At 41.1% G+C, this 24,847-nt stretch overlaps 1 protein-coding gene across 1 annotated transcript in view; it reads right to left on the bottom strand.

The window, feature by feature from the left end:
- Window positions 1–284: 284 nt before the first annotated feature.
- Window positions 285–24,847, bottom strand: part of LOC122797852 (E3 ubiquitin-protein ligase TRIM8-like) — a 307,712-nt gene continuing 283,149 nt past the window's right edge. The window contains exons 3-4 of the mRNA XM_044066374.1: window positions 13,530–13,763; window positions 285–311 (exon numbers count right to left, since the gene is read on the bottom strand). Coding sequence (XP_043922309.1) covers window positions 285–311; window positions 13,530–13,763 — 261 coding nt within the window. The remainder of the gene's footprint in view (window positions 312–13,529; window positions 13,764–24,847) is intronic.

Consider the following 24,847-nt stretch of genomic DNA (forward strand, 5'->3'; position numbering starts at 1 on the left):
TGAAAATGGGTTCTGCAGACCCAGTCAGACCACCCCAGTAAACAAATGTCAAATAAAATAATAAAAATAAATAAACAGAAAGTCTTGGCATGGTTCACAGAAGTGTATCTGCAGACTTGTAGACTCATGCTCTTTTCTTTACATATTTACTGCTGTTACTATGTCTTCTTTTCCCAACGTACTACCTCATACTAATTACTTAGCTTAAACTATAAACATGTCATCATATGCAAAGTCACAGTAAACATACATCATTTTATTTAAATATCAAAATCTTGGTGTACTCACCACTCTTCAGACACTTTTAAGTCCTGCAAGATTAAAAAAGACATACCATTTACCATTAAGTGGATACAGACCTGACATTTTTCAGAACAGATTTAATTATAAATAACAAAATTAAATTACTTCATTCTCATACACTTAGCTTAGTAATCATGTTTGCTATCTATGCTTTATTTTTTCTCATTTACCATGTACAAGGAAAAACTCCATTTTATGGAAATAAGAAGTTATGTACCTACCATAACGTTCCATGTTAGTTGTCTTCTCTCGCCTTCTTTCTTGCTTGATGGGTTCGGAGCCGATCCCTCGGCTCCGACTCGGCACTTGCTAAGCTCGAGAGTCACTTTTACCAGCTCGAGGCAGCCCCATATCCCATGATGCAAGGCGGTAAGTACCCAGATCTCGTTTGATGACAAAGGGCAATAGCACCAAGCATAAAATACTTCCCAAAGGAAGAAAGAAAAACTTACAGATGGAAGAAGGACCAGGTCTGAATGGTCTTCAGCATAACAGTTTCTTATAACAAGGTCTGTCCAGGCCAGGGGGAAGGAGGGAGGGTCGCAAGAAAGAAGGCGAGAAGACAACTAACATGGAACGTTATGGTAGGTACATAACTTCTTAATGTTAAGTTGTCAATCTCGCCTTGATTCTTGCTTGATGGGACCCGTCCTAGCACCTCTATCCTGGGTGGCTCAATGGAACAAACTCTTGAGGACTGTAGAGCCAAAACTGGCTCTGTCCCTGGAGGCCAAGTCCAATTTGTAATGGGAAACAAAAGTGTGAGGAGTGGCCCAAGTGGCGCTGCACAAATAGTGTCTAAAGGAAGTCTAGCTTGAAAAGCTGTAGAAGTAGCTAAGCTCCTAGTTGAATGTGCTTTAGGTTTTGAGCACAGCTGTTTTCCCCTGAGCAGATAAATTTCAGAGATGACCGAAGAAAGCCATCTAGACAAAGTCACTTTAGAAACAGGAAGGCCTTTTTATTATCCGCATAGGAAACAAAAAGTTGATCAGATTTTCTAAATTTTTTGTTCTGTCCAAATAATATCTAAGTTGACGGTGGACATCAAGATAATGTAGCTTTTGTTCAGCTCTATCTGAATAGTTAGGGAAAAATACAGGGAGATCAATGGATTGATTCAAATTGTTCTTTGAAGCGACCTTAGGCAAAAAGGTTGGGTTAGTTCTCAAAGATACTCTGTCTTTGTGAAAAACCAAATAGGGGGGTCGAACCGAAAGAGCATGAAGTTCAGACACCCTCCTGGCCGATGTAATGGCCACTAGGAATAAAGTTTTCCAAGAAAGATATTTCAGGGAACAAGAAGCAGCTGGCTCGAAGGGGGGAAGAATCAAGGATGTCAGCACTAAATTTAGATCCCACTGAGGAGGAGGATTCCTGATTGGAGGTTTTAGTAGGAAAATTCCTTTCAAGAAGGCCCTGCAGAGCCTATGGGACATAATATTATGATCTGCTATCCCGACATGAAAATTGGAAATAGCAGCCAAATGAACTCTGACTGTGGAAGAAGAGGAGCCTGCATGAAAAATCTCTGCTAAGAAGTCCAGGACTGCCTGAACAGGGGCAGTAAAAGGATCAATATTCTTGGCCTTAGCCCAATAAGAGAAAAGTTTCCATTTGCTTGTATAAATCCTCCTGGTAGAGGATTTTAGAAGCTACTATGATGTCTCTAACTGGGTTAGAGATCAAAGGAAGCCTGGCTAAGGAAGGAAGTGGAGCAACCATGCTGTGAGGTTGAGAGAAGGGATTGACCGGTGCAGCTGACCAGATTGGTGAATCAGAAGATCTGGCACTGGGTCCAGATGCCACGGCTGCACCAAAAGGTGATGATGGAGGAACGGGAACCAAACTTGTCGAGGCCAGTAAGGGGCAATGAGAATCAATTTGGCTCTCAAAACGGTAGCTTTCTGGATAACCTGAGGGATCAGAGGAAATGGAGGGAAGGCATAAAGAAGTCCCTGGGGCCAATCCTGGGTCAGAGTGTCTCTGGGGGGATGGCCTGATAGAGAGAAGAGGCTGAAGAAGTCTGGACATTTGCTGTTTTGGGGAGTAGCAAAAAGATCGCAACATGGACGACCCCATTCCAGAAAAATCTCTTCCGCTATAGATTGCTTGAGAGACCACTCATGAGGCATGAGAATAGCTCTGCTCAATCTGTCCGCTACAATGTTGGTTTTCCCAGGGATATGCGTTGCAACCAGAAACCGATGAGAGGAGATCGCCCATTGCCATAGTCTGAGCGCTTCTCGACACAAGGGGTAGGACTTGGTTCCACCCTGTTTGTTGATATACCAAACTACAGACATGTTGTCTATGTGGACTGCAATTGTCCCTACAGGAAGAAAGTCGTTGAGGGCTTGCAACGTTAAAAGCACTGCTCTCATCTCCAGGACATTTATGTGCAGATGGTACTCGAACGGCTGCCACGTCCCATGAACCATCCTGCCCTGATAATGACCCCCCCACCCGATCAGGGAGGCATCCGTGGTGACAGTGGCTATCGGGGATGGGGGTACAAAGTACCTGCCTTGGTGAACCTGAGGAGATGTGATCCACCAAGCAAGATGCTCTTTGCATGTCTGTGTCACCAGAATCTGGTGATGCATTGGAAGTTGCTGGTATGACCATTGTGTGAACAGCATCCACTGAAGAAGGCGCATGTAGAATCGAGCCAGCGGAAGAAGAGTAATGGCCGCAGCCATGAGACCTAATACCTTTAGAACCATTCTGGCCTGTACTTTCTTGTTGGCCAGAATGATCCTGACATGACTCTGAATGTCTGAAACTCTTTGATCTGTAAGGGTAGCTGACATCCGAACAGTGTTTAAGTTTGCCTATGAAGGTAATAGACTGGCAGGGCGATAAGGATGACTTTTTGAAGTTGATTGAGATGCCCAAATGAGAACAAAGGTTTATTGTGTAATTCCTGGCTTGTATAAGCTGATGCCTGGTGGTGGCTGACAGGAGCCAGTCGTCGAGATACGGAAACACCTGGAATCCTTGACGTCTCAGGTGAGCCGTGACCACTGCCATGCATTTGGTGAACACTCTGGGGGCTGTAGTGAGACCAAAGGGCAGGGCTCTGAACTGGAAATGACTGGACCCCAGCCGAAGCGGAGAAATCTCCTGGAGCGTCTGTGAATTTTGATGTGATAGTACGCATCCTGAAGATCTATTGAGCACATCCAGTTGTCCTTCTGTAAGAAGGGCAGAATTGACTGAAGAGTGACCATTCGAATCTTGTCTTCCTGACAGACTTGTTGAGTCTGCTGAGATCCAATATTGGTCTCCAGTCTCCCGTCTTTTGGGGACCAAAAGAACCTTGAGTAGATTCCGGCTCTGAATGGTCTATTGTAACTGGCTGAATGGCTCTTTTTTGCAGTAGTTTTGAGACTTCTAACTCTGCAATTTCCCTTAGACCGGGTGGTACATCTGGAAGGGAATTTGAGGCGAAGGGACTTTCCTCGAAAGGAATTATGTAACCCTTGGATATGATCGACTGTACCCATCTGTCTTGAGTGAGGGAATGCCAGGCTTCTGGGTACAGTGATAATCTTCCCCCGACTGCCTCCAAGGAGGGACAGCCGGGCAACATCTCAGGGATGCTGAAAGGGCTTGTCAGAGAGAGGCTCTCTGTTTCCCTGGTTTTTCGGACCCCCTCTGCCTCTAGAGCGGCGTCTGTTGTTGTTACCCCTCTGCCTCTAGGGGTAAACTGACCACGTGAATCCGCGTGACTCCTTGGGATTTACGGAACCACATTTTCCCACCTTTCTGTCCTTTGGGATAAGGTCTAGAAGGGGTGGAAAACGGACTCCAACAGCAGAAAGAGTCTTGCCGTCCTGTTCGCACCTGGTCAAGGTTTCCTTCACCTGAGGGCCAAACAAAGCTGACCCATCAAAGGGAGAATTTGTGAAGGACGCCTTAAAGGGATCCATAAAATCACATAGCCGCATCCAGGCTTGGCGTCTAAGAGCCACACCTGTACCTGCGGCTCTACTCGCTCCATCCGCAGCATAAGATATTAGCCGCATGGAGGAGTTTGCAATGGAATTGAGGGTTCCTAGCTGTGAAGCAATTTTTCTTGAGCCCCTGCAGCTGTAGGATCCTGAACTACTTCACCCAGCTCCTTAAGGATATCCCTCTGGAGTCTGGTGAAGTGACATAGGTAATTCAGCGACGCATAGCAAAGGTCGCTGAGGAAAACATCCGCTTACCGTACCTATCCATGGTCCTAGAGTCCTTATTAGGAGGATGGACGGCACGGAAGGATCTGCAAGTTCCTTTTGGTGGCCGCAGCCACCACCATGGCATCAGCGGGGACACACTTAGTGAGGTATTGCTTGTCACACGGGGTAGAGATAAGTTTTGAAGGTCACCTAGGTACTGGCTCTACAGAGTCAGGAGCTGCCCACGCCTTCGTGCAATAACCTGCATAAGGGGTCGAAGGCGGAGACACCCAGGAGGTGGAGGGCCGAGATCGAAACGCCTCTAGGTACACTGACTCATCCTCAGAGGGATTGTTGGTGGGCCAGTTTCCCCTCTGTTTAAGGAGTTCTAGGATGTCTGAAAAGGAGACATCCTCAGAGGGGATCTAGGGGATCCCTCTGACTCATCAAAGTCAGTATCCAAGTGACAGACTCGGGAGTCTACCTGTTTCCTCTTACAAGTCCTCTTCCTAGGAGGATCTCCCGAAACATCAGGAGAATCCTCGGAAGAGGGGAAATTCCCAATGGGGAAACCTGAGGCGGAGGATCTCTGGGACCTGTAGCAAGAGAAGTGGCAGAGATGTCAACAGGTACTATAGAGGGAGGAGCTACGGAACAGACTGCTGACTGATACCAGTGGCCAGCACACTCTTCATCACCTCGAATGCTCCCCTCCCAGGCAGGTCCGAGAGAACCCGTTCAAGAGCTAGGAACTCCAGGGACCACCGAAGGGAAGTCTCCGAGGCAGATGTCGGAGCCGAGCTCACCAAGGCCGAGGCTCCAAGGGGAAGAGCGGGTTCGGACAAGGGTCCGATGCCACTCACCCCCTCGGAGGAGACCATGGAAGCCCGACCACCGAATCCCTCTAAGGAAGGTCTCGAAGAGGAGATAAGAGTAGAGGCTGAAGGAACAGAAGGTGGTATCCGTCCTCCAGCCGTAGCAGTAACCATTCCCGAAGACTCCAACTCCAAGCTCTGGGGTAGAGTTGAAGGAGGAACTGTAACGGGGTGTGGACCAACAGTCGTCTGTTGAGACGGACTATGTAACATTTGGGCCAGTACCTGTGACTTAAGTAATCTACTGACCACTCTCTCTAGGTCATGATCTGACAGTCTGGATGACCTTGAAGATCGGCTCCGATGGCTCCGTTCGAAGAAGAGGTGAAGCCGAGCCGAAAGTATCGGCTCCAAGGAAGGAGACCTCGACCTCTTCCTGGAATGAGCCATCGGAACCGATACTATAGATCCTGTCGGAGCCGAAGACTTATCGGAACCGACAGGTAGCCTCGATGTATCGGCTCCAGCCGGAGCCGATACAGCCACCAAAGTAACGGTGTCGGAGCCGATCGGAGCCGACACCGATGCCTGTGCCACATGGGTGTCGGAACCGATCGGAGCCGACACCGAAGTGGTCGATGCAGATTCGGCACCGATAGCCATCGGTGCCGAAGGCTTTGTTAACCCAGAATCGGCCCCAGCCGGAGCCGATCTCGACTCGGAACGAGTCGGAGCCGAGGCCGCAGGCTTAGACACAGAAGCCTGGGCCTTGGAAGATTTAGCTGATTTTGATGGAGCCGACTTAGCCGGAGAGCCCTCCGGCTTAAGAAGGCCCCTAAGTATCAGCTTGTTGCGTCTTTCCTGCAGGACTCTCTGGCTGAAGGAATGACAAATAGCACAGGAGTCCTGCAGGTGAAGAGGCCCCAGGCAATACAGGCAAGAAGTGTGACCGTCTGTCAGAGACATCTTCTGACAGCACGAGTCACACTTCTTAAAACCTGAGACCCTCTCCTTTGACATGGTGCTTACACAAAACACACACACACACACCAGTCAAAAATTTAAATTAAAGAAAATACCAAAAAGGTATTTCTAAAAACAAACACACACACACCCTAACAGGGAGGGGATGGGATGGGTAAAGTTTGACTAAAAAAAATTAAAAGAGACAGGGATTTTCTGTCAGGAAATCTAAATAATTAACTTATAACTAACAATAAAAGGTTTTTTTAACAAAAAGGGGCTTTAATATCAATAAAGTGAATCACTTACCAGGAGCTGGTAAAAGGAGGACCTCATAAGCGAAGCGGCAAACGAGATCTGGGTACTTACCGCCTTGCATCATGGGATATGGGGCTGCCTCGAGCTGGTAAAAGTGACTCTCGAGCTTAGCAAGTGCCGAGTCGGAGCCGAGGGATCGGCTCCGAACCCATCAAGCAAGAATGAAGGCGAGATTGCTAACTTAACATAGTGTGGTTTACTACATAGTCTCCTATTATAACAAGGTAATGGTAAACAAATCCAGTATGTGCAAGTCACTACAGTGAAAATCATACAATCCTCAATCATACACATGCACACTTACTCTTTTGCTCAGTGTTTCTTTCTCAAGTAATCTTTCCAGGTTTTGTTTACCTACATCTTAATTTAAGACAGAAAAACATATTTGCATTGTTTATGACAAGCACTGCTCCTTGTATAGGTTTCTTCCCACAGCATTTAAGCATTTAAATAGTCAACCTTGAAGCAGTCACTCAACCTTATTTGAAATAATTACAAGCCTCATAATTTATTTTTACAAACTGTTTTGCATGGAAAAAGCCTTGTTTCTGCATTTCCAGGTACTCTTAAAACTCCACTTTACAATGTAACACAAAGATGGGAAGAGCCCAAAGGCATGGTCTATTAACAAACTGCATCCCTTATTTTTGAATTATGCTTAATGTAATTAGTTATAAGCAACAGATATTCACCTCACAGCAAAAGTTTCTGTGGATTAGTTCCTGGTTGTATTGCCTTCTTTGTGGATCTACATATCCTATGATGTTTCTTCAGATAGTCTGTTTCCCTCCACATTTCAAAGACATGTAGCGTGTAGATTGTCAACTTCTAAATTGTCTTCAGGTGTTTGTGCGTGCGAGCATGATATTTAAGATAGCTTGACAATCTATTTCTGTCTTCCCCTTTGTCTAGTAAATTCTATGAATAGTAGTGATTGCTCATGGGATCTCATTAGCAGCTGGCTGAGATTCGTAAGAGTGGTTGCACTGAACCTCCAACGAGACTGTTATTAAATGATCAAAACTCCTAACTAATTGCAAAATTAAATATAAAACAATAAAGCATACCAAACTTGATTTCATAGACTCTAAAAAGTACATCCCAAGTTCTCTGCCTGGATGTTACAGCACAGAGCAGATTTTTTGTAGCAAAAGGAAATGTTGAAAGAAAAGTTTTAAGTGTTAAATGCACTGCCATGAAGGATTTTTGCATAGTAACTAACAGTTCATTATTTTTTGTGGAAAAAATAATTAAAACAAATCTGAAGGAAACTAAACACCACAATATGTGGTGCAATACACATTTTAAACTTAGATATTTCATAGATTAGTACTAAGCTAACTGCAATTGTGGGCTATTTTAAACCTAGTCAATTATCCAATGCAAGAATTAAACCCTGCATCTTGTGTACAAACACCTTAACCATTATGCCAACAGGTAAAATATGAAGTCTTAAATCTAGATCTATGTACAAGACGCAGCTAGCCAAGATTCTGCTGGACACAGGCTTGAAGGTGCAATTTATAACCAGTTTTTGAACATCTGGACCTACTACCTGTAGGAAACAACTGCGTCCAAAAGTCATCAAAATATGATACACAAGTACATGAATGACCACTGTGAACTCTACTGAATGAATGCAGTACTGATCCAGGACAGAGTTCAGGCCCAAATAAGATGATCTGCTAATCTCTGACAATCTAGTCCTTATGCCTAATGTCAGCACATTGATAACAAGTACTTTCAGATCTTTAACTTTAGAAGAAACGCCTACGTCATTATACTTGGAAAAAAAAGGAGTTGCGTAAGAAATCTGTGATGGATAAATGGTGTGGCACACCAGTACTGTCTGAGCTCTTTGTAGTATTAACCTTATAATGACAATCACCCAACACAGGATGGAATCCAGTCTTCAAAGATAATAAAACTGGACATATGATCCTGAGAGAAGAAAAGAGAAATGTGAATACCGTCTACATAGTAGCAATATCTAATCCCTCTGCATTTTATGCCATCTTATTAGCATGCGCAATGCTCCTCAAGTTTAAATGTGTCCTTAATCAGACATGTTCTATTGCCATGAGTAAACAGAATGCATACTGCAAACAAAACAGGTGCAAAAAGGAAACAACACAGGACACCACACTCCAAAGGATGTATAAGAATACTTTTTAAAGGCATTAACTCTACAGATCAAAATCTGAAACTAACGTAAGAGGTAAGTGGTGAACCACCTGATAATGCTGGACAAGTTGAAATACACTTGAAAATACTCCAAATAAGATCTCATGGTTTGCAATGTAAACAGCCACTGAGCGAACAAGTAGGACTGAGACAGGAGATAACCCTTGATCTCAAGCTATGAGGCACTCACTGATAACCATAACAAGTGTGGTCTTGGTAGTGCCCTGATCAAATCCACAGCAGACAGGGATCCAGAAGGTCAAAAGATGACAAATAAGAATTGCATACTGGTTTCACAATAATCTTCTCAAAAATGAGGCATTAGAGAAAGGGAAAAAAATCTTCATTCTGTTGAAATCTAAAGTAGGTATGTTGAGAATAGGAATACTTAATATTTGTTTTATATTAGATATGAAAATCTCTGATTTCATGCCATGTAATTCAGAGAATGATACTCCCGCATGTACTCTGGGGCATATTAACCAGCCATGCCAGATCTGCATAGAAGATGCAAACAGTACAACAAATGGCTACAAATACATTATAACATCTTCATAACTTATCTACATACAGACAGTCCAAAATAATGGGTAATCAAAATCAAAATCATCAAAGCCATCAACCAAAATATCTCTAGGGAGATGTAGGCTGAGGTTAAGATTGTTTTATCCACCAATAAGCACACAAACTGCTCACATCTACAAGAGGGCAAAGCTGCCCAAACTAATAGGCTGGAATGCATACATCATTTTTGATTCAAAACAGGAGAGCTCCATGACAGGTTGCAGTATACCTCTTACTGGACATGAGATGTCTGGCAGGTACAAAGCATTATGCTCATGCTGTAGAAACATTGCTTGAGCAGGCATATCTTTCACCATTATGTGAATTCCAAACTCCATCTCAGCATTAGTAACTCAGCAAACTATTAGACAATCTAAAATTCCTTGATTTCAGTAGGTTTAGGGTATACACACTTAATAATAACAAGATTCAGAGCTTCAGTCAGTGCCTTACCACAGGCATCCACAAGATGATATGGGCAGATCTATTCCATGATGGGCATCAGCGTATCACTAGGAACAGTTATAAAAAGCTCTATTTGAAACAAAATCAATATCAGGAATGGAAGTAACAGAAAGCTCCACACAGAACTGTACCAGAGCACTATCTGACCAAGAGACTGATTCCAGTGATTCTTTATCAGTTTTCAATGTCCATTTAGCTAATGCTTAATTCCTCCTGCCTGATTCCTTTGCTGGATGCCCTGGTTTCTTCTTGTCTTCTTCCTGTCTTGTTCCAAATCTTCTTCACCAGATTGTCTTCCCCTTTTCTGTACATGTTCTTGAACCACCATAATCAGTTGTCTTTGACCTTGCCTGAAAATTGCCGCTACTTGGACTATTGCTCTGATGACTTCATTTCTTCATCTGTCTCACAGTCTATATCCTACTATCAATCTCAAGCACTTCAACTCATTCACCTCTAGCATACCCACCTGATTTGCATTTACTGCCCAGGTTTCTGCACCATACAGTAGTACTAACTGCACCACTGTTTTGTACATCTTATTTTCAGCTTCTTTGGCATTCTTCTGCTAAACACTACCCTGACACTCTGTGCCAGTTGGCTGCAGCCCCTCTGATTCTAGCTCTAACCTTCTCATTCAGACTACCTTTTCACCCCTCCACATACTTGAATCTATCAACATGTTCCACTAATTTTCCCTTCTGTCTCTATTGTCAGCTTCTTCTGATTTTGTCCATTTGTTGCCATGACAGCTGTCTTCCCTGTACACAGTTTTATCTCATGGCCATCAATTTTGCATTCCATTCTTCTATCATTTGTTGATGTTCCTGCTTAGAGTCTGCTTGTAATAACTCATTGTCTGCATAAAGCAGCTCTTTTGATAGGTCCTCCTGACCTGCTTGCTAATATAGTCCTTCACTGGTATCAACAGCAGAAAACAGGTAATCCACAGGGCTGGAGTGAAGTCTGGTATCTCGCCTGTGACCCAGAGGATCACAGGATTAGTCCTAACATTAGAACAAGAACACTCATCCATCCACCTACTTAAATTAATAAACTACTGCAGACTTCAACAAGGTGTCTTTATTCATCCCACAGGAAGGGTATCAGAGAGAGTCTCCTAGATCTGCAACCTAAAGTGATGTTATCTGGACTAATCCTTTGTATTCAGTATCAACAGCACTGGATACATGAGTTTCACCCTCACGCACACCCACTCCCACTCAGCATCCCTTTGTGAGTCTGGACACTGTTCATACTTGTTACCAGGTCTCTTTTGAAATGTCAGAAACAAAGTGCCAACACAATACAAAAGAAGATTGAAACTGCAGGAGATTAACGAATTTTGAATATCACTCTTCACCTTTAAACTTATTTTTTTGCAAGGGGCAAGCCCCCTGCACCTCCCCAAACTTATGTATACTAACTCCAAAATCACCATACATTAGAGAAAAGGAGATATTCTAAGAATTGTTTATCTCAGACTTTGTGTATGTCTGTTTTGTTTTCTGCCATCACAGGACTGTCCAAATTAGCTTTCTTGAGAGCTTGTCGTGTTTTTCCTCAAAAATCTAGGAATGCCAATTTGGACTCTTTCCTGATCTCTAGCTTCTTGTCCACAATCTGTCTCACTGCAAACACTGGATCATTTGTACTACAACTGGATCTGAATCCAAATTGCTCATCTCCAGTTTACTTTCTACTGATCTTTTCATTCATTTGTCAATCTCCGCAGCAATTTCATGCAGTGAAACAGAAGTCTAATAACTCTATATTACCCACACTTGTGATTGCCCCCTTTGTTTTTGTTTACTGGCCTTAAAATGCTTACTCTCCAGTCATATGGTATACTCCATCCTCTCCACACTACTATGAATACAGGAGCTTTTTCTCTCCTAACTCACCCAGCACCTTGATCATATCTACTGTGACCTCACCTAAGCTTATTGCTTTTACTGACTTATTTTCCTTTGTGCTGTTCTTATTTCTTCTAAGGAAGGGTCTTCTTCCTCCTTTATTGTAGGCTGTATGTTATCCAGTCAGTATTCCTTCTTAGCTTGGTCCATGTTTTTTATCATCCAGTTTTTCCTGCACTCCATCTTTCTTGCACTTGCTGGACTTCTGAATTCCCACTACCAGCTTTCTTTATGCACCTTATTTCCACACCTGATTCGGCTTCACATCTATTCTACAATCTTTACATATGTTGTTATGAGACACTGCTATTCTTTTTTGGCTCCCCCTATTTCCTCTTCTTCTTGAGGTGCTATAGCTTTGAGTATATCCTTCATCTCCAGTGCTTCCACTCCAGTCAGTTTCTAGGTCTTCAGCCTAGTCTTTGTGGATCTTAGAGCCTTCTCTGTCCACTGCTTGCAGCTGATTGTGCCCACTAGTGGTTTATGCCATGGTCTATTTCCTGGGAATGACTTTGCAGTCTCTGTCTCTACCCAAGTGCCCTGTCGACCTGAGTTGTATGTTGGCCACTCTTGTATGTGTACTTGTGACTGTATCTCTTATGGACTCTACGTTGATCACCATCAAACCATTTGTCACACAGAATTCTAGAATGACCTCAACAACTGAAACTTTGCTGACATTCTCTATAATCTGGATAAACTTAATGGCAAGCTAACGTGACATCTAATTAATTGAATCCCTAAAACTACACAAGATAATCCAAATGACTGCTCAGATACTCTATCAATAAAACATTCTTGTCAATGCTTGCAAATAGTACCAAGGAAACAATGTAGATGGAATTCCAAAGGGAATCTGCAACACACTCAACATACTCCTGCACTAACAACATTTTCAAAATCATTAGATATCCCACTGTTAAAATGATCCAGCTCATATATGCAGCAATACTAAACCGCTGTTTCACCATCAATAATATTGCATGCAGGCTTTAAACATCTAAAATCACAGAAGTAGTGGCCACCAAATACAGCACAAGGTCATCTTCCTACCAGGTCTTGGTTATGACTGCTAGGTTCACAAAACCCCAAAACACACACACACACACACACACACACACACATAGATATTGGTTGCGTATATATTTTTCCCATTAAAACACAAAGCCAAAATAGGTCCTATCTATAAGGCAAATATATTACCTTGAATTTACTGGTACCCAAGTGAGCCAGTGATGGTGATGAAAGTAGATTATCCTGATCCATGTGATGCCGAGTAAGTCAAATTACTGTTTGGCCCAGTTCCCCATTTAGTTTAGCAGTACCAAGCTGCTGACAAAAAGAGATGCCAGAGAATGAATCACTGGCAACTTAAAATGGCTGTGAGTAAACGTAGATTCTCAAAGTAATAAAATAATCCTCCAAAGATAGTAAAACAAAGTATAATGTTAATAAAGATCACCACAGACATAAATAATTTCCACAGCCTTATATCCAGTTTTGTATAAATCTAATTACAAACTTTTCTAACACAGCCTAAAAATATCTAATGTGATTCTTGGGAGGTTCCAGAACACATTGTTAGTATGTTTGATTAACTACTGACAGTTGTTATGGCTAGATGTAGTATACATATTTAAATCAATGTGCTATAAAAACAGTCTTCTACTGTTAGATATATTTTGATAAGAAATTAACATCACCAATAAAGAAAGAACATTCTTTATAACAGCACGATCTTCACTCAAAGAAAAAAAGCATTTTAAAAAGTATCAATTGAATTAATTACAGCAAAAATGAATAAGGTGCAGTACATGACACCATGTCACTACTCATACCTTGAAAAAAAGGAAGGCATCACTTTGTTCAAGTAGTTGCTGGGTAGCCTTTAAATGTTGCTCTGATGCTGTCTTTTTTTCTTCTGTGCCCTGTATCTCATCCTGAAGCTGTAAGTGCAAAGCCTTAACATCTGAACTTATGAATTCACAAAGCTCTTCCTCTGTCTGCTTTATATGTGACAATATTTTTCCAAAAAGATCTGACAACTGCATTTCCAAGCTGCTGTTATTTTTCTGCAAAATAAAAATACATTTTTATTTTACAAATGACTAGAAATAATATGTGGCAGCATATAATTGGCATATTTCTACATAGAAGCATTGCATTTCAAATAACATATTCATACACAATTTGGAAGCTACATCCAAAACTGCAGAATGAAACTCCTGAAGTGTCTATAACCTCTGAACATAAGTTCTGTGCATGTTTATAATAATACTAGATAGCTTTTTGTAAGCATTACAATTTATATTTTCCCTGAAGTACTATGATCCTGGAGTTAGTATATGTAAACAACAGGGGGTGTAAGGACATGCTCCCCCATGTTGGGAGTGCAGGGGCAAAGTCGCTTTCAAAAATGCTTTGAAAGAGTTCCAATGAGTTTCAAAATTAAATACATATGTTGAATCTCATTCTTTTGTGATTATGCTTTCAAATGCTGATTGCTGATGTATGACACCTCTGTCATGCAGCCTTTAAAAACGTATATATACAAAGGGTCATTTTGAGCACAAGCTGACATAGGCAGTTGCCTAGGGCCTGGTGCTGAATTGGAGGGAGCATAAATATTAACAAACCAAAAAAGAGAGAGAGAAAAAAAAAGGAACTGTCTTACCCACATCTCCCAAACTGATTACCTGCTTCAATTTGACATTCAACCAGAGCTCAGATTTCTTCTTTTTATTGGTCACAGCCAAAACAGAGCAGTGTGGCGACTTCCAAGATGACTGCACACTAATCAATAGCTGGACTTCGGCTCTCCCAGTGTGAAAAAAAAAAAAAAACTTGAGAGACAAGGGCTAGTAATTCTGACATTTTTAGTAAAACTCAGTTAATGGATAGCACATTCACTACTTGTATACCAGTAAAGAAGACATGTAGAGAGCCTGAAAGAAAATCAACTAGAAAAGATGAAGAAAATGATGAAGAGAAAATACTTACTGGGAAGAATCCTGCAGTTGTTCAGCAAAAAGTAGTTCAAGATCCAACTTTGGTGCAAGATATGGCCTCCAGTAATTTTTAGGAAAAATGCATCAAATGTGCTCAGAGCTGATTAAAATAAATAAAAAATTAAAGGGGTATATCAACTTAAATAACAAAAGGCTGGGAAAATGGAAAAAAAAGTTTTAAATAGCTATTCAGATGAACCGATATAACTGCAAAAATCAGAGAGTGAGGTGAAGAAATAGCTGAGTATGAGACTGTTCAAGAAGAACGGTTTCAAAAGAATAGTACAGTTAGATGATAGAGCGTGCACAGAAATCCTGAGATTTTCTAACGTACCAGAGAAACTGTTAGGAAAAGACTGTATTAATTTTATGAAAGCACAAATAAGCAAATGAACTGGTATTCCACAGCAAGATTTGTTAATTGAAAAGATACATCATGTATATGCTCCAAACCTAGCCATGAGAAAGCAGCAGAGACCTGTTATAATTTAGATGCAATCATTCGAGCACAAAGAGTTGATCTTGACAAAACTGCGGCAGAAAGGCATAGGATTAAAAATTGGAGACAGTAGAGTGCTTGTGTACAATAGTAATTCACTGTACAGCAGGCAGAAGAGAAGCAAATGTATCCCTGCAATTAGGAATGTAGAAAAGCAGGTGTGATATTCTAGCTGCTGTATCAAGCTGTCTTCATATATTTTTTTCCTGGAGGATCAAAGTCATTTTTGATGCAGAACAGGCTAAGGAGGAAATGCAAAAGTCTGTCCAACAAAAACTGAGCCATCAAACAGAAGGGGATGATACTTCTCACTCTTTTGATGACAGAGCCCATTCAAAGACTTTGCCAGTGAAAACTTTTCCAATATTCCAAAGGAAAATGCTTGAGAGACAGAAAAATCACTGCAGTTAAACAGAAGAATCACGAGTATTTTGAACTTGAAATGAAGACTAGGGTTGGGAGATGCAGATGAAAAGGAAGAAGACCTGAAACGCTGAAATTAGTGAATAAATGTGAGACTATATCACAGTTGTGAAGTATGGCTTTACAAGAAAAAGTGGCTGAGAAAGATTGACTTTGTTAAACTTGCTGGAGGACTGAAAGGCATATACCCCACTTCATGTCATTAATGTTTGGAAGGACATTACAAGGGAAAAAGAAGGGGAACAAGAGTAACAATTTTTGTTCTTAATAGTATTTGTATAAAACATTTCATGACATAAATTGTACTTATATAGTAAAGCATTTTCAGTGAGTGCTGTATGTGATAAAACTACTCTTTCTTTTGGCTTTTCCTGGTTAGGGGTCGCCACAGCAGAACTCTTTTTCTTTTTAAGTTTTAAGAAATTTAAGAATTACAATGTAAAAAGAGAAGACAGGCTACACAAAAGCATGTTGAAGACAATATGGTGTAATCTTGTGCTGCTGGGATGAAGTGTAAAAGTGCACTGATTATAATATATGCAGAGTTGAGATGTTTTCTTTTGCATTTGCATAGGTGAATGTCTGGAATAATGCCCTTGCCCTTGTCTTCATCTAGTAACAAATTTCTTGTGTAAGCATGTGTGCTGTACAAATGAGTGAACACAGTGGCGATGATGGAAAGTTTTCCTTTAACAAATAAATATTCAGCATGAGTTGGGAGACAAGCAGGCTACAGGTCCAGGTAATAAATCTGAATGTTCTGGACATTGTTTACTAACAGAATTAAAAGGTTCAAGGGCAAACAAGCAGCCTAGAAAAATAAAGTTTGAAGCTACTGGAAGTGAATAACCGCAGTTTTCTTGGTAACTAAATACCTCAATGCATTCACTAGAACAGTGTATAGTTTAGTTTTATTTAAAAATAGCCAGTACACTTTCTTTCTTTAAGGCTAAAAGTCAATGGGGGACTCAGTAAAGACTACATGGCCATTTTTCTCCATGTGTGATGCGCACACATTTAGATTTAATAAACTCCATGTAGCAGTACGTGTTCACGCACAAATATGGCAAATTCCATGTCATGCCAATTACAGCATAAGTAGCTGACCTGTACGCTATTGAAGCAAACCAACACATTGGAGTGAATTAACAAGCTTTAAAACAATCATGTAGACTCTGTGCTCATGTTGCCATGTATTCAAAAACTTTTCATATACAGCCACGGAAAGGAATCTACATGGAAATAAGAGCAAGTAAAAATTATTAGATTTGTACAGAACTGAACTTAACATGTAACAGCAGACACAGTATTACATTGTTAGACAGGGCGGATGCTACAAAAGAAGAGTAATAACAGCAACAATCTTTTTTTAAGTGCCATGACATAAATGCAGCTTTGCTCCCCCACCCCCAAATGAAGAATATACTCATAACTAATGTAGACCGATAAAAGTGTAAACACCAAGAAACAGACTATTCATACTGTCATGTAAGCATATGCAGTATGTAGCTGATGGAATACAGTCAAATTTAATCAAAACCTGTATTCCTCTGTACAGATTAGCAAAGTAATACCCTCTCTTGTGTTTACAACAATGGGCTCCCCTCCAGATTCCCCCCTACACAATTACCAACAGTGTAGATTCAGGGATGTCAGCACAGTGAAGATGCAAATGAGGTCAAAACTCATTAGAATTGCTGAATCCCAGCAGGAGATTGCATCTTAATGAAAAAGAACTTGTGAACTGTGCATTGTTCACATGCATTTTCACCGCTCACAGATCTACATGTACACCTCTATAAGTCTAACCTAACATATTCCCCTGATGTCAACATTCACTATCAACATCATATGTTTTCCCCATAGTTCTGAGAAGAGGGTCACCAATATTCAACAGTTTTACTGTGTAGCTCACTACTAATCATGTAGGGATGCTCAGTTCAAGAAGACACTCCCTCAGTGTTTGTTTTCTATGGAGGACAACAGTGAATGTTGGCATCAGGAGAGTGTCTAAGGTTAGATTTATGGTGGTGTACATGTAGGTCTGTGAAGGGTGAAAATGCATGTAAGCAGTGCACAATTCACAAGTTCTTTTTCATTAAGATGCAACCTCTTCATTTGTTGGCAAAATGTATTGTATCTGTCATCTTTAAGTACTTTTTAAAATATTTTTGTCATTATTTGCATAATAGCGCACTAATGAGCAAGCAACAGGTGTGCTTAATAGATCCTAATGAGCAAGCATCAGATGTGTTTAACAAATGCTAATTACAACATAAGCAGGTAAATTGCATGTTAATGAACCAATCAAACATGATGGAGCTACTCAACAAGCTATAAAGCATCCATGTAGACTCCATACAGTTTTTTTCCTACAGACTTCAATACTACTGGAGTTGAGACAGAAAATCTACAGGGACACAATGCTAGGAGCTGCTGATGCTGCTTTGATCCACCTGTACTTGCTACAGGCTGAAGCTAATAGTCCTAGGCCAAGAAGAAAAACAGAATTCAGGCCCCAGATAACTTTTCAGATGTTACAAGACTTGGAGATCGTAGAGTGCTACAAGGTGGGCAGGGACACACTACAAGAACTCTGTGACCTCTGCCACCCTCAACTCAGAGCCAAAGCCAACCAAGGGGAGCCCATCCCAGTACAAACTAAGGTACGTGCAGCCCTTAGAATATTAACTAAATGTACTGTTCAAAGACCAGCTAGGGACATGATGGGTGTGTCATAGTCATCAGCACCCAGGTTCCTCCACAAATTCCTGGATGGTATCCTCATGCATGCCAGTGAGCACATATGTTTTCCCCATAGTTCTGAGAAGAGGGTCAGCAATATTCAACATTTTTACTGTGTTGCTCACTACTCTGAAGTACTGGGTGCCATAGATTGCACTCATATAGACATTACGCCACCACCTGGTGAGTAGGGTACAATCTACATTAACCGCAAGGGATACCACTCCAAGTACCAACTTGTGTGTAATGCCCAGGGAATTATCTTGAATGTGTGTGATGGTGACTCTGGCAGTTATCATGACTCCCATATCTGGCAAACATCACAGCTGTACCAGATAATTGCTGCGGGGGGCAACCCAGAGGGCCATTTACTGGGGGATCCTGGCTATCCACTTTAACTGTGGCTGATGACAGCCATCAGAAGTGCACACATAGCCATGGAAGAGTTCCATAATGAGGCACATGCTCAAACCAGAAACATCATAGAGCATATGTTTGGGCTGCTGAAGTCATGGTTCTGGTGTCTAAATACATCTGGTGGAGTTCTGCAGTATAATCCATGGACATGTATATAAATCTTCACAGTGTTATTATGCTACACAATCTGATCCAGCAGAAAAATCTGCAGCAGGATCAGCAAGGGGAAAGGACACACATCCCCCACCAATGCCTAAGTCACCACAGCCACAGTCAGAGGAGGACTCAGAAGAGGAAACCACCAGCTGCCTTGCCTGGAGGCATATGTATGTGTGCTTAGTATTCCCTTGCTTTGGTTAAGAAACAACACATAGCATATTCACTGACCACCAACGTGCCTAATGCCTTTCTCCTACTCACATACATATATTAAAATTGATGCTAGAAAACTCACACAACATTTACCTCTGTATTGCCTGTGTACTGCTTGCATCAGGCAGAGTTATCTCAGAACTAAAATTGTGTCAACTGCTGCATTTACAAGGTAAGTCCTGAACCTAGAGTGCATTCTTTAATAATATTATGGCATATCCTTGTATTTCTTACCTTGGTACAATAGTGAAGTAAACAGTAGTGGATTTGTACAGAAAGTGCCTTAACATGTGACAGCAGAAGACTTATTTTACTTACATGTGGCCATTAGTAAGTAGTAAGCCTCAAGAATCAAAGAGTCACACATTCATACCTCTCAACAATACTGATGATCACTGCATGGCCTCAGTTTAGAGAAGTTAGAAAGTTATGATACACATTGCAGTTTCTGACTTCACAACCCTTCCCAAAATCAAACAGGCAGGATTCAGAATAAGGGGAGTAATAACATAATATCCTTGTTTTTCCCATAGCAGTAACACCTTTGCTCCCCCACAAAAGAACAGGCTATGCTTGTTTGTGCCATAATAACTGAGCTTTGTTTCCCCCCCACAAAAAAGCAGTGTACCCTTGTCTGTGCCATAACAGTAACTCACCTATGCTCCCTCCAAAAGAACAGTATATGCTTGTTTGTGCCATCCAACCTGGCCTTCAGTTGCTGGCAACTGCGTATCATATTACTGCCAGTTAATATTCTCACACATTTTAAGTCCAATGATATGGACTGACTTATACAATGCATGTCTCACACTACTGGTCAGATACGTGATGAAGTACTAAGAAACACAGAAAAGCAAGACAGAGCTGTATATTTGCAAGCATAATCATAACAGGTTGTATGATCACTAAGTACACTATGTCCAAATATAATGAAGACAATTAAATGTACAAACAACAGCTGATGGTTTGATAGCAATGTACATTCTGTTGCAGTTGGCTATGTGAAGAATGACGTCACTTCTTTGATGGAAAATTGTTTATGTGGCAAAGAGGAATAAGGCATCCATGTTGTTTTCTAAAGCTGCATTGGCATGAGAGTTCAAATCCCGAACTATGTAAAAATATCACGTGTACTATCATTTTCTACTGTGTATGTCATGGCTTTCCTTATTTCACGTTTCTCTTTTTTCTTTTCTAATTCTTCTTGTTTTTAATTCCACTTCTTGCGTGGAATGCCGCACAGTGCAAATACTGGAACCAGAAAACAAATACATTTCAGGTTTGGCTGTATTTCTCTGATTTGTGCAAAGTGTAACATTGTGAAAACAGAAAGAAATGGACCACCTAGGAAGCAGAGAGCCAAAACTAGAAACCAGTTACATTCAATTAATGCTCTTGGTGATCACAAAAACCCAGCCTGGAGTACAGATGGTACAGGGTTCTTTCTAGTACAGAGTGTGCAATCTGTTTTAATGCTCAGACATTGCAGAATACAGCAGTGAAGTGCAACATAGACAACTGTTTCCTCAACCTTCTTGTGGCAACAGGTATAAATGTAGGACTTTCATACACATGGTCCTGTGTTTGAATACAGCATATTCCATACAGTATTACTTTTATTGATTTAGTAATCTATGTATTATCGCATTTATGATCAAATGTATGACAGTGCGTATTACTTTTACTGATTTAGTAATCTATGTATTATCACATTTATAATCAAATGTATGACTGCAGGTATACTGTGTACTATAGTCTTGTAAATGTATTTATGCTATCTGGACTGGCATGGCTTTAACTTTTGCCAAAAACACATACACAACTGCCTATACCTGCAATACCCCCCAAAATGCACTGCTTGCCACTGTTGCATTCTGTTTACCATCTAGCAAATGAGTGGCTGAGAACTAGCAGGTGTATGTTAGATAATACTGTCAGATGTTAGCAATGTGGTTCACATTTGTGCACTTCTTTCCTATGTACAAAAAGGTGCATCTCACAAGCGTGTACACTTTAACCATCTCACAAATCTGATGCTCACAGTGCTATGGAACTGTTTATATGATGATTTCTTACAGGTGTTTAGCATTTATTTCCTTTATATGACATAAAACTACATGTGGAAACAGTGCAAACTAAGGATCGAGTTTAACTATATGTCACATATTTAAAATACATCCATGTGTTGGCCCCCCAACCATGAAGCAGTACAACCCTGGGGTCTCAGTACTTTTTCTAAATATATATCAACTACACTACAAAGTGTAATATATCATGTTGTGTGCTCCCTCATGCACAGGGCCAGATGGTTGTGGTCACAACCTTGTCTGCTAAACTCAAACATTCAACTGTGCTCAATAAGGGTACTTGTGCTGTTACACAGCATTGTCTCCCACATGGCCGCCTGCTGATGTAATCTACTATAACTGCACCTGCACTCTTGTAGACATCAGGCTTGTGTCATGGCACTTGTGTTAAATACTGTGTTCTGTAGTCTGTGCACTTAAAAAGGTATGGGTTTGCGTGTTTGTGTGTGTATTTAGTCAGCACAGTAAGGACTGTATCCTAAAGTTACTTCTCTAATGGCATGGCTTGCCAGTATTTTGATACTTGCATGAGCCTACACATCCATTTCATGCAGCCCTTCCAGCCTCTTGTCTCCCACATGGCCTGTTGTCATCGACTATAAGTTCACCTGCACTCCTGTATAAATCAGACTTGTGCCATGGTACTTGTGTTAAGTACTGCATTCATTCTGTGGTCTGTACAATTAGAAAAGTAGGGGTTTTGTTCTCACTGCAGTCAACTGTGTGTGTGTGTGTGTGTGTGTGTGTGTGTGTGTGTGTGTGTGTGTGTGTGTGTGTGTGTGTAGTCAGCAGAGTAGATGAGGTATCCTATAGTTACTTCTCTAATGGCATGGCTTGCCAGTATTTTGATTCTTGCAAATGCCTACAAATCCATTTCATGCAGCAATCCCAACCTCTTGTCTCCCACATGGTTTGCTGATGTCATCTAGGTAGAGGTTCAGTGGTGTGTGCGTGTCAAGTCAGCAGAATAGATGTGCTATCCTACAGTTACTTCTCCAATGGAATGACCTGCCAATATTTTGATACTTGCACAAGCCTACACATCCATTTCGTGCAGCAACCCCAAACTCTTGTCTGTCACAAGGCCTGCTGATGTAATTTACTATAAGTTCACCTGCACTCCTATGTAAATCAGAATTGTGCCATGACACTTGTGTTACGTACTGTGTTCTGTACTCTGTGTACTTAGGTAGGGGTTCTATTCTCAGTGCAGTCAACTGAGTGTGTGTGTGTGTGTGTGTGTGTGTGTGTGTGTGTGTGTGTGTGTGTGTGTGTGTGTGTGTGTGTGTGTGTGTGTGTGTGTGTGCTGTTGCTTGATATTACAGACAGCATTTTAAATACATGGAAAGGAATGCTGTGTGAGAAATATGTACAAATGTTTCAGGGACTGGTTCTTTGGCAGCACTCGTAGCATTTTAAAGATATTTTGTTGGTCAAAAGGGTCATTTACCTGTTCTTTTGTTGGGGTGGGGGTTAAGGTGATTTACTGCTATGACACTAACAAGGATATCTTGCTCTTGGTACTGTCCTCATTTTGCATCCTGCCTGCTGTTAATATTTCACATCTCTAGACTGTATTATGTTTTACCAGTGGGTAATACATACTGACTGGCCACATTTTCTTTTGTATATATAAATAATATTTTGTAGTATGTGATACTTATGTCTATTACACGTCTGTTTTCTTTTAGGACCTCTACAATCATGGCATCAAGATGTGTGAATCCATGTCTAAGACCCTTTACAGATGCCAAAAACAATATAAAAATTGATGTTTTTTGGCAACATGGTGCCTCCTCCTGCAAAGGGGAAAGCAAGATATGGGCCATAAGCTCTTAATATGGCAACAGATTGTTGCTGATGTGAATGCTGTGGATGGCAATGGCAGAACCTATGAACAGGTGCGTCAAAGGGCCACTGATATGATCACCACTGCAGCTGCAGTAGGCAGTGACATTTTGGTTATAGGTGGAGGCTCTGCTCAGGAACCATCATGGGTCCTTATCACATCATCGAAAGCACAATCTGCCGAATCCCTATTCATTGGACTTAAAACATTGAAGATCATTTCAGCAAACACATCAGAGAAAAGTTTTCCCAGGGAAGGGGGTTAGTTGGCCTCTGTTATAAACCTGCCCTTTTCCTCAGTGTACTGTGATCTTGGAGTTGGTATATATAATTAGGGGGATGTGGGGGGTGCATCCCCCCCCACAATGGGGAGTGTGGGGGTGAACCCCCCCCCCAACTTGGTGAGTTTAAAATTATGTAGTTTGTCTTAAGATCACTCTGATGGCCAAGTCATTTTTCTCCCTAGGAAAACTTCACTGATGTGAGTGTTTGCTGAAATGGTCTTCAATGTTTTAAGTTCACTGAATAGGGGTTCGACGGACTGACATTTTGACAAAGTGATACAGACCCAACCACCACTGATCCCGAATGAGCAGTTTCTAGGTGACTTAAGGACCACATAAAACTCACAGGAAACTGAAGTTCACCATGTTTCTACATGTTTGCACCGAGATGAATTGAGGTGGGCTACCAGCCACAACTCTGAGCTGAAATACCAGATGACTAGAGGCTTCTGAGCTTCCAAAAACCCTTAAGTCATCTTTTTTTTTGCATATTTATACTATTTACTGCACTTTTTTACTGCTTGCCACCTACTTTTATACTGTATTCATATACAGTTTACTAAACTACACTGTTATACTGCAATTGTCTGCATTACTGTGCCTGTTAAATCAAATTTTATTGCCATTTTCACTGTTTACAAAGCTTTTTTTTTTTGCTATTTTCACTGTTTGTTAAGTATGTACTGGTATTTTTCACAGCTTTAAAGCTATCTGTTCTGCTTGTTCTGGTTTTCCCGCCAAGCACTATTTAAGTGACCAATCTGTTAGCTGTTTAAAACATTCTTTAGAGCCTCCTTGCTGATTTTGTGCTGGTTTAAACATTTTTTAGTATATCATTGCTATTCTTCTGCTGTGTTAAACATTCTCTAGTGTTTGCCACTGAAACTAGAGTGGCTGGTAGATGTAGTAGAGTCCAGATATAGGTTTGCAGCATCTGGGTTTGTCTGTAGTAGTTGTTTGTTCTGAGCACATTTTTCAGACCATCTTGGATTGTAAGGGGCCTATCTGCACTTTAGTGAGAGGATTGTGTTGATTGGACCCTGTCTGGTAAAAGGAGGTTGGTCTAGAACTTGGAATAAGCATCCTTGTTGGTCCTTTTGAACCTTTTTAAAGTTTTTTTTAAGTTTTTAGCTTCTGGGATTTCAGCAGGTTTCTGCTTGTTTGCACATTGCACCTCACTGCCCACTGCCATGCAATTGTACACCAAAGCAGGACATTTAAATTAACAAAAAATTCCCTTAGATAGCACTGTAGCACACTAGTGTAGCCCTTATCCTTATTGCTTTCCCAGACAAAGAAATATTGCTAGTGAGCTGTATCCTATTAACCACCGGCAAAAAAAAAAAAACCCTGGCAGAAATATCCAACTAGTGAGCTCTTCCATGAACAATTCTGAAAAGCCACTCCTAGTGACAACAGCCTTCAACCTAGCATTATGGACAGCTGAACTACCCATGTTTCACCTTTCAACCC

Source organism: Protopterus annectens, chromosome 3.part1 (genome assembly GCF_019279795.1).
Source record: "Protopterus annectens isolate FY-2018-M chromosome 3.part1, PAN1.0, whole genome shotgun sequence".
Classification (NCBI taxonomy): Eukaryota; Metazoa; Chordata; order Ceratodontiformes; family Protopteridae; genus Protopterus; species Protopterus annectens.